The 12,035-nt window shown below is 37.9% G+C and overlaps 1 protein-coding gene across 1 annotated transcript; it reads left to right on the forward strand.

Moving 5' to 3' along the window:
* The first annotated feature begins 2,795 nt into the window (after nt 1–2,795).
* LOC135768938 (uncharacterized) lies at nt 2,796–5,443 on the forward strand. Its single transcript, XM_065278301.2, has one exon. It carries the CDS (start codon nt 2,796–2,798, stop codon nt 4,779–4,781), a length of 1,986 nt encoding a protein of 661 aa, XP_065134373.2. The 3' UTR covers nt 4,782–5,443.
* The last annotated feature ends 6,592 nt before the right edge of the window (nt 5,444–12,035 follow it).

The following is a 12,035-nucleotide window of genomic DNA, read 5'->3' on the forward strand; positions in this document are numbered from 1 at the left end:
AAATCATTTCAAAATAATTTTCTGTGTTTTGTGATCTTCCACCTTTACTTTCAACGACCAGTCATTTTTGACCAGGAACACCACAATTGTGACTCTGTGCCATATTGTTCAGAATAAAAGCAATTTAAAAGAAACTTCTCAATTCAACATTTAAGTAGACTAGTGTGATGAACACTGCAAATTTTTGTCAGATTTTAATATTGCCAAAATTATTCCCAGATAGGGTTGCAAAGGGGTGGAAAGGTTCCAAAAAATTTTCAGAAACTTTTTATTGGAATCTTTTCTGGGGAATTTTGGAAATATATCGAACTGGAAACTTAATGGGAATTTTTGGAAATTTTTTGGACATTTAGGGATATTTATATAAACTACATCATATACAAACACATATAGGGGTGGTTTCCTGGACAGGGATTAGAGTAGTCCTAGACTAAAATATTTTTAAAAACTGTCCAAACTGAAAACAACTTGCAACGACATATCTTAATATACATCAGTACGCTTTGTTTTTCCTCAAATTGCACACAAGTAATGTTTTTAGTAAGGCATGTTTGTTAAAACTAGTAATATAAACTTAGGCCTAGTCCTGGTTTAAGCTAATTCCTGTCCCGGAAACCGCCCCATAAACATAATAAACATTATTATAGTTATTATACTAGTGCTAGTTTACACTTAGATATCTGATATTCTGGCTAGCTAGCTACTGTATAAACACATTTTGGTATTTGCTAGTTAAACTATAATACTCTAGATCAAATATATTTATCCACGTTTTATCATCAAAACTTACCTGACTTGATGTAGTCCAATTTTATGTTCAGGTGGAGTGTTTGTGTGTGTGTGTGAGGTGACTGAGGAATATGCAGGGTAGTAATTACATTAAATCTTGTTGTTTTAAACAATTATGCTGCAAGAGTTTTTTAAGTACATTTAAGTTCCCTGTTATAGGCATCTCTGCAAATTTTTCAAATTCCCAGTTTATTCCCATTAATTCTCATGTGCTGGTTATATAATTAGAATATCATCAAAAAGTTGATTTATTTCACTGATTCCATTCAAAAAGTAAACTTGTATATATTCATTTATTACACACAGACTGATATATTTCAAATTTTTATTTCTGTAATTTTGATGATTATTACTGACAACTAAGGAAAATCCCAAATTCAGTATTTCAGAAAATTAGAGTACTACTTAAGACCAATACAAAGAACTGAAAAGTATGAACATGAAAAGTATAAGCACAGCACTCAATACTTAGTTTGGGCTCCTTTTGCCTGAATTACTGCAGCATGGCATGGAGTCGGTCAGTCTGTGGCACTGCTCAGGTGTTATGAGAGCCCAGGTTGCTCTGATAGTGGCCTTCAGCTCTTCTGCATTGTTAGGTCTGGCATATCCCATCTTCCTCTTCACAATACCTAAATAGATTTTCTATGGTGTTAAGGTCAGGTGAGTTAGCTGGCCAATTAAGAACAGGGATACCATGGTCCTTTAACCAGGTGCTGGTAGCTTTGGCACTGTTTGCAGGTGCCAAGTCCTGTTGGAAAATGAAATCTCAATATCCATAAAGTTGGTCAGCAGCAGGAAGCATGAAGTGCAAAACTTCCTGGTATACACAGGAAAAACACAGTGGACCAACACCAGCAGATGGCATGGCATCCCAAACAATCACTGACTGTGGAAACGTTACACTGGACCTCAAGCCATGTGGATTGTGTGCTTCTCCTCTCTTCCTCCAGACTCTGGGACCCTGATTTCCAAAGAAAATGCAAAATTTACTTTCATCAGAGAACATAACTTTGGACCACTCAGCAGCATTTTTGTCATTAGCCTAGGCGAGACGCTTCTGACACTGTCTGTTGATCAAGAGTGGCTTGACATAAGGAATGCGACAACTGAAACCCAGGTCTTGCATACGTCTGTGCGTAATGGTTCTTGAAGGACTGACTGCAGCTGCAGTCCACTATTTCTGAATCTCCCCCACATTTTTGAATGGGTTTTGTTTCACAATCATCTCCAGGGTGTGGTTATCCCTTTTGCTTGTACATCTTTTCCTTCCCTTCGCCTGTGTCTATTAACTTGCTTGGACACAGAGCTCTGTTAACAGCCAGTCTCTTTTGCAATGACCTTTTGTGTCTTGCCCTCCTCTGCAAGGTGTCAATTGTCGTCTTTTGGACAACTGTCAAGTCAACATTCAAAAGCCTTTGCAGGTATTTTGAGTTAATTATCTGATTGGATTGTGGCACCAGGTGTCTTCAAAATTCACAATATTCTAATATTCAGAGATACTGGATTTGGGATTTTTCTTAGTTGTCAGTTATAATCATCAAAATTAAAATAAATAAACATTTGAAATATATCAGTCACTTTTTGATGATATTCTAATTACATGACCAGCACCTGTATTCCTGTTTATTCCCATGGAAAGATTCTAGCTTTGAAAGTTCCTGGAATTTTGCAACACTATTCACATATAATGCTATTTTCTCTAAAATATTGAGGTGCATAAGCTCAGATTAATTAGGCCTATGATTAATTACTTCAAAAAATAAAAGCAAAACCAGTCCTAACTGAAAGAAAACAAGTTGACAAAAAGATAGAATCCAATGGTTGGTGATATTTAAAAAACAACAAGTGTTAAAGGGTTTTGAACACAGCACAAGAGTTAAACTACAAGAGCAGAAATTGACAATAGAAATGAAATGATGTATTTCACATTAAAAATAACATGGATACATAACATCTCAAAATCTCTGATTTATCAATATGAACTATTTACTGTCTTTATTTTAGATATGATTGAAGTGAAAGAGGAGAGTCAAGCTGAAGTGGATGAGAAACATCAGATTGTAAAAATAAACCATAATGTTTCACAGAAAGAAACTCTGAAGACAGAAGACATAAAGTGTGAAAAGAGTTTCAATGAAGATGAACGCCCTGCAGTTCACAAGAGGACTCACAGTGAGGAGAAACCTTTCACATGTCAACAGTGTGGAAAGAGTTTTAGAAGAAAAGCTCACCTTAAAGATCACAAGAGGACTCACAGTGAGAAGAAACCTTTCAAATGTCACCAGTGTGGAATGAGCTTTAACCGTAAATCGAGCCTTACCCGGCACATGAAAGCTCACAGGGGGGAAAAGCCACACGCCTGCCAGCATTGTGACAAGAGTTTCCAAGATACAAGTCAACTTAAGATACACATTAGAGTTCACACTGGAGAGAAACCTTACACGTGTCATCTGTGTGGAAAGAGTTTCACATTTCAAACAAGCCTTAACCATCACATGAAAACTTGCAGTGGGGAAAAGCCACACGCGTGCCATCATTGTGACAAGAGGTTCCAATGTACAAGTGAACTTAAGATACACATGAGGTCTCACACTGGAGAGAAACCTTACACGTGCCATCAGTGTGGAAAGAGTTTTACAACTGCAAGTGTCCTTAACAGACATTTGAGAATTCACACTGGAGTGAAACCTTACACATGTCAACTATGTGGAAAGAGTTTCAACTTTCAAGCGAGCCTTAACCTCCACATAAAATCTCACAGTGAGAAAAAGCTGCATGCATGCCATCATTGTGAAAAGAGCTTCCCATATGAAAGTCAACTTAAGAGACACATGAGGTCTCACACTGGAGAGAAACCTTACACGTGTCATCTGTGTGGAAAGAGTTTCACATTTCAAACGAGCCTTAAACGGCACATGAAAATTCACAGTGACAAGAGATTCCCAGATACAAGTAAACTTAAGATACACATGAGGTCTCACACTGGAGAGAAACCACATGTGTGCCATCAGTGTGGAAAGAGTTATACAACGGCAAGGGTCCTTAACAGACATTTGAGAATTCACACTGGAGTGAAACCTTACACATGTCAACTATGTGGAAAGAGTTTCAACTTTCAAGCGAGCCTTAACCTCCACATGAAAACTCACAGTGAGAAAAAGCTGCACGCATGCCATCATTGTGAAAAGAGTTTCCCATATGAAAGTCAACTTAAGAGACACAGGAGGTCTCACACTGGAGAGAAACCTTACACGTGTCATCTGTGTGGAAAGAGTTTCACATTTCAAACGAGCCTTAAACGGCACATGAAAATTCACAGTGACAAGAGATTCCCAGATACAAGTAAACTTAAGATACACATGAGGTCTCACACTGGAGAGAAACCACATGTGTGCCATCAGTGTGGAAAGAGTTATACAATTGCAAGTGTCCTTAACAGACATTTGAGAATTCACACTGGAGTGAAACCTTACACATGTCAACTATGTGGAAAGAGTTTCAACTTTCAAGCGAGCCTTAACCTCCACATGAAAACTCACAGTGAGAAAAAGCTGCACGCATGCCATCATTGTGAAAAGAGTTTCCCATATGAAAGTCAACTTAAGAGACACAGGAGGTCTCACACTGGAGAGAAACCTTACAGATGCCATGAGTGTGAAAAAGGTTTCAGAAGTAAAGGCAACCTTACGACACACATGGCAATTCACATGGAAGAGAAACCTCACACATGTCTTCAGTGTGGAAAGAGTTTCAGTTTGGAGTATCACCTTAAGAGACACATGATGATTCACAGTGAAAAGAAACCTCATGCATGTCTCCAGTGTGAAAAGAGTTTCCCATATGAAAGTCAACTTAAGAGACACATGATGATTCACACTGGAGAGAAACCACATGTGTGCCATCACTGTGGAAAGAGTTTTACAACTGCAAGTGTCCATAAAAGACATTTGAGAATTCACACTGGAGAGAAACCTTACACTTGTCAACTATGAAAATTCTTGTGAAACGTCATCAGTCACGGCTCAAGTACTGTTCCAATTCCAAGTTTGCATCAAGTCAAGTTCACATAACATCTCAGGATGTGTTCTTGATCTGCTCATTTAATTGAGGATGCATCAGCAGGTGACTTGTGTGGACTTATCACAGCCAAGTTTCTCAGAATGCATTTTGTGTCAACGGCAATGAAGCTTAAAACCGGCACAATATTTGAAATATTACTCTTTCTGTGTCATACAATACAGCCGTTTAGTCAAGAATATAGCTGAATAAACTTTAAATCTCTGGGTCGGTTTCCTCTGACAATTTTGGATATGTGAGTTCAAGTTAATCAGCGGGTGGTCAGTGCCGTGTACACCGCCAAGGGCAGCCTTTTTTTGGCAAGTCGTTTTGAAATTTCCTGCTGGCTCAGTGCAGCTGCTCTGCCCTTCGGTGTCTGATGGTCAAACACGAAATATTTCCTTTGGATATATATCTGGCATTTTTCTGTCTCTTTATTATTCATATGAAGTCTGTTATTTGTTATTATCGTTTTAACTGATGTTAAATTTAAGTTTCATAACTTAAATCACATATATTTTCTATAGAATCTTAACACTAGATCACTGCCTTTATACTTTAACTAGATTTTTTAACTTGTATTAACTTCATGTTGTACAAAAGTTTTGTTATAATAAATGGTTGTGTTTTATATCATATTTCATTTTGTATTAATACATTAATCAGCGTGCATGTTGCCTGATCCACATATTCATATTTTCTAAATGAAAACAAGCAAGGTTTTTAGCATTTTATATATTTAGTTTTATTGCAAAAATACATTAAAATAACCCAGGGCTGCACGTATTGGTGAGACTGAATGACGACCTCAAGTAGGTAGCCTATTCTGCTGTTTGCTATATAATGTCACAAACCCGTCCCGTCTAGGATTGGAAAGGTCCGATGAGAAGATATTAAAAGCTAAATTTCTGTTTCCCCCTCCTTCTACTGTCCCATTTCACCACAAACACAATACTTTTAAGAGTTTTATTCACTCTTTGCATCTCTTCGCAAAGGGATAAAGACCAAAATAATAAGAATTCATTTTAGATTATTAACTTACCTAAGTAAAAATACAAAGGAAAAACACTCTCCTTTCACCAGTGGCGCCCCCAAGGGGGGGCCAGGGGGGGCCGCGGCCCCCCCATAAAATTCACTGGCCCCCCCAGTGGCCCCCCCAAACAGAATGAGATTTAGAAAAAAAAATTTCTTTTGAGATTTTTATATTTAAATAATAGTAGTAATATGTATTCATTAAAATGTACACTAAAAGCACTTTGTAAAAAAATAAAATACATTTGTATAATGTGTTAAATAGAATACGATCTTAACCCCTCCCCTCTCCTTTACCCAGGAAGCCGATTATGCGCAGCCGCACTACCATCCATGTGACATACACGTGACGTCCTTTTCGCTCCTGTTCAGCCACTGCATGCATTACAGAAGAAACTCACAAACTAGTAAGTAAAACGCAGTTAATTATAGGTTATATATAAAGCATATTGTTTCAAGCTAAGATAATCACTGTCAGGGTTTAAATTGGGCTGGGGCATCCGGGGCTAAGCCCTGGCACCAGAGACGTCATGCCCATTCAAACTGACCCTCGGTTTTTGAGCCAATTGGATTTTGCATGCAACCTCAAAATCAAAGAAGCATCCATTAATCTGTTACTTGTCTTTTAATCTGTTTAATATTCGCAATATTATCAATTCTGTGCTGCGTCCTTGTCACTTTTCTGAGATTGTCGCCGTTTTGATCGTGTTAAATTTCTTTATTCTGGCGTCATCAGCGTCTGAACGTGCTCACGAGCTTTGCTGTTGCATTTGGCTATCTGAGGAATTAAAACATCTAAGAAACGCTCACAACATTTCCAAACCCCAGGACAGTAATGTGCAGTTAACCTCCTCTGTGTAGAAAATGTATAGTTTAAAATGTGACCGTCTCGACGTTATATTAGTAGAGATTTCTAGATTCATCTTCTTGGTCCAACGGCAAAGTTCGCCAGAGTTCACGGGGGCGCGGAATTACATGCTCACATACGAGGTAACATTTAATGCAAAAGTCCATTCCTCTAATATTTTATCTAAACATATTTTTTTAAATCGTTATTGAATATTAAAATCAATCACGTGGCTATAGCTTATGTCATTTTCGCTGTTTATATACTTTATGGATTTAAAATTACATTAATTTCATAGGATAATGCAGTTGTTTTGCAAAATGCATTAATGACACAATTAAACAAAACGTAAATAAACAAAACATGCCGTTTCAGATGTAAATATGATGCCAATATGTCATTTTTCCGATTGAATAGTATTTGATATAAAAGTTAGTCAACACATTTATTTTGGAGGTTTTTGCATGAAGGCTGGGGCGCTCAGATTGTTATAAATGTAATTGGCATGGAAAAGACTGAAGAATCTATAATATTTCGTTTGATGTCTGTGTATGCACAAATTTCTGTGAGCTGTGCAGACTGTGTGTGCCCCCTTAAAAAAATGGTGCATGACGCCCCTGCCCGGCACATAGGCTGAAGGTCTCGCTCTATTCTTGCCAGTGTACCCGGCCGGCCGCTGCGCTTCTGCCTGCGGTGCCGTGAAGGGAATAATGCGTTTCCAGTCATTATGGGGCATACTAACCAAACCCAAGTTTTTGCGCGAGTAGATTTGCGCGAGTAGATTACATACAAAGTCAATCTAAAGACGCGATGCGAATGACGCGAATTAGGCTGCGCAATTGCCGAAAACACGCAATTTTCCCTTCAAACGCGTGTGAGAGAGAGAGAGAGAGAGAGAGAGAGAGAAATGATGAGAGGTCATGCTTCAATTCAGCTCTTAAAGTTTTAACATTTTATCACCTCTAAACTGAACCAAACCCGACAAAACCTACATTAAACTGAAGATAAAGGAAAACTTCACAAGATTACTGAAAATCAATCATTTTAGACTTTTCTATTTCAATCAAATTTGAATACAAACAACCAAGGAGCAGCAGCAGAGCTGAACAGGACAATACAGCTGAAATCATCCGGAAACAAACTTCAATCAACAAACAGGCAAGTCAAAGTTACCTTTATCTTCATTGCTTTAAAAATTACAACAAAAAACTTAAAAAGAGAAATATACAACTGGCTAAAGCTAAATTAGCAACATATTAGTGAGTGAAAATGGAGGGAACATCAGAGGCAGAGACAGCAGCAGGAGGAGCGCCCCTCCCCCATCAAATCACATATCCACTGAAAATAAAGAGTGCAAAAGACAAGAAAACATATAAACATCAGCTACTTAAGAAAAATCCAGAGACTTTAATGGCTGACTACTTTCAAAAAGGAGACAAATCCACAATCACAAATCTACTGCTCTACACAGAAAACAGCACTGCATGGCACACAGTCATCTGCAAATACTACAAGAATATTAAAAAGCATGGCATCTGTAATGGGAGACAAATTCAAATTCATGAAGAAGAAGAAGGAGACACCAGCAAAGCATTTCTGACTGTAAATATTTATCACAATGGGACCATAATGTTTCAAGGGAATGAAGCATGTCTCAACTCCGTCCAAGCAAATTTTCACAGTCTGAAAGCCATGGTAGAAAACGAGAAACAGGCAAAGAGAGCAGACGGCCATATTGAGACCAAGAGTTCAGGGGCGGAGCTAGAGGAAGAGGAGGAGGAGCTTATCCTGGACTGTGACACACAGCTGGAGGAGTCAGTCACTCAGATACGAAACAGTCTATCCCTACACGAAGTTGAACTGGTGGAACTCAGAGAACTGATGCTCTCATACACAACATCCAATCAAAATATACAACAATTAGAAAATCAACTTTATCAACTCAAGAAAGAACTTCAAACTAGTGTTGAAGAGTTGAGAGGAGAAATTAAAGAACTTAAACAGGAAAGAGAGACCCTGAACAGAGAGCTAAAAAGTGTCAGAGAGGAGCTGACTTTTAAAGAAAGAGAAATACAAAGCCTGAAAAAGCAGACAGAATCCTGCATACAATCCAGCTCAAATATCACAGAGCCACCAGCACATCCACTTCTGACACCTCCCGAGACAAACACACCAACAACAACACAGACTGATGCGCCTCCTGAACAACCGCAGGATCAGAAAAACACATCTAGACATGCTGAAATAGTCATTTTAATAGACTCAAATGGCAAGTTCATCAATGAAAAACAGCTTTTTCCCAACCACAAAACAATAAAACTTTGGTGCCCGAACACAGAAAGTGCCCTTCGGCAACTTGAAAAAGAAAAACTGGGTGATCCCAGCCACATCATCATACATGTGGGATCAAATGACCTGAGGACACAACAGGAACGAGTGGCACAGTCAGTTATGCATGTAGCCGTTAAAGCAACACAGACCTTCCCAACATCTAAAATAGTCATCTCCACCATACTACCCAGAACTGATTTCCACCTGCGCACAAAACAGAGAGTCAACACAGACATCTCACGTGGATGTGCAGGAATGCCAAACGTTCACCTGGCACATCATTCTACACTGAACATTCACCATCTTCATGACCACATTCATCTACGTAAAGACAGCGTGAATGTGTTGGCTAAAAATCTAAAAGATGTTGCACTTGGCAGAACCCCTGGCAGTCCCTCAAGGAGTAACAAAGAATCTAGCAACCCTCAACTAAAGAGACACTTCCACCCAATATCACCACATAGCGTCTTCTCCCAAAATCCTGATGAACGCTATACTACAGAACCCTGGAGACTTCGTCAACAACACCCTATGTCTCAACAACCTTACCCTGTCCCCCGGTACCCACATCCTGGACAACAACAACAACCACGTTTTCGACCTATGCACCCACAACCTATACGTGAACACCATGTACCACATCACCGACAGCAACACCAAGACTTCGTGCCACCATACCAGCAGCGGAAAAAACATCAGAGAAATGCCCCGATGATGGAACAGATGCCCTCTCCACAACAAAATCCAAACCGATCAGAACGGCCAGAGCAACTGAACTACGCTGCGGCCCTAAAAGGCCAAAACGACACCCAAAGCACCAGTCTAACAGAAATTAAGGACATGCTAAACTTAATCTGCACACGGCTGATGGACAAATAGTGAGTAAAAGACAACAAAATGATCTGCACTATGATAAAGTAATATAGTTATAACAATATGTAAAAGTAGGCTACATACAGTATGTTTACATAATGTTAATTTATATTTAACTGGTTTAAGTCGGGTTGGTTTATTAGAGGAATGTTAAGATTGTTTGTTAAGCAAATGAACCCACTGACAATAACACTGTGGAACATTCAGGGAATACACTCATCCAGTTTTGGAGACAAAACCAAAACCCTGGACTTTAAGAAAAGTGTTTTAGATACAGACATAATAATATTACAAGAAACATGGCGCAGAACTGATAAGGTCACTCTTTGTCCCCCAGGTTATCGTGAAATATCAATATCATCTCAAAAGCATGAAAAAATCACATGTGGGAGAGATTCAGGTGGCACAATTATTTGGCACAAGCTTGAAATTGACAAATACATCCAACTAGTCAAAAAAGAAGAATCTCATGTCTGGCTCAAAATTAATAATCAAATCAGTCAAACTACAAAAGATATATTTTTATGTGCTGTTTATATTCCTCCCTCTGAATCTCCTTACTATAATGAAAAAATCTTTGAAACCCTCCATAATCAAATTAATAATTTCCAGGCCCTAGGAAGTGTGTTGGTGTGTGGGGATCTTAATGCAAGAACAGGATCCCTACCCGATTACACCACAGACAATGGTAATAATTACATATTTGGACAGAGCTTTCAAGAAAACTATGTCAATTTTTTAAGAAATAACTTTGATACACAAGTCAACAAAAATGGAAAACTTCTACTCGAGCTCTGCCGAAGTCTCGGCTTATCCATTATCAATGGCAGAGTAAGAGGAGATTCTCTAGGAAGATACACATACAGTTCATTTCATGGTTGTTCAACAGTTGACTACATGATCACAGATTTAGATTTGTTCTCTTTCAAAGCATTCATAGTCAAACCACTAACACCCATCTCAGATCACAGCCAACTGACTCTATATCTAAAAAGGGAAGAAAACACAAACATACATCCACAACCCAGTAAGCTGCATAACATTAGAAAGAATTACAGATGGTCTCGAAACAGCACTGAAAAATACCTTATTGCTAATGACCACCCCCAAGTGCAATTACTTTTAGATAACTTTATAGAAAACAATTATTCTCCTAATGCTGATGATGTAAATTTAGCTGTAGAAAACATAAATTACATATTTGATTGTTTAGCAACAATATCCAACCTTAAAATCACTAAAAATAAAATTAGTGAGCAAAAACGAGATGACTGGTTTGATTCAGACTGTAAAAGAATAAGAAAAAATTTAAGACAACTTGCAAATCAAAAGCACAGACAACCAGACAGTGCAGATTTGCGTCTCCAATATTGTGAGGAACTTAAAAAATATAAAAATACACTCAGAAAAAAGAAAGAACGTTACACCCAAAATCAGCTTGAAACTATTGAAGAATCAATTCATTCAAACAGTTTCTGGGACAACTGGAATCTCCTAAATAAAAAGAACCATGAACAAATAACTATACAAAATGGAGACACCTGGAAAAATCACTTTGAACAACTTTATAGCAAAATAAACATGAATACAGAACAAACACAGATATATGAAAAATTAAACCATTTGGAAAAAATAATTGGCAAATATCAAAATCCACTAGACTACCCAATCACTGAAAAAGAGCTAAATGATAAAATACAGAATCTGACAACAAAAAAGGCAAGTGGACTAGATGGCATCCTAAATGAAATGCTTAAAAATATAAATCACAAATTCAAACTGGCCATACTAAAACTATTTAACTTGATTTTAAGTGTTGGATATTTTCCTGACATATGGAATAAGGGACTTATATCTCCCATATTCAAAAGTGGTGACAAATCAGACCCAAATAATTACAGAGGTATATGTGTGAGTAGCAATCTGGGGAAATTGTTCTGTAGTATCATCAATACAAGACTCATACATTTCCTTACAGAACACAATGTGCTAAGCAAAAGCCAAATTGGTTTTTTGCCAAATCATAGAACATCAGATCATATCTTCACCCTACATACCCTGATTGATAAATACATTAACCAAAATAAAACCAAAATATTTGCTTGCT

The sequence above is a fragment of the Paramisgurnus dabryanus genome, chromosome 3 (assembly GCF_030506205.2).
Source record: "Paramisgurnus dabryanus chromosome 3, PD_genome_1.1, whole genome shotgun sequence".
Classification (NCBI taxonomy): domain Eukaryota; kingdom Metazoa; phylum Chordata; class Actinopteri; order Cypriniformes; family Cobitidae; genus Paramisgurnus; species Paramisgurnus dabryanus.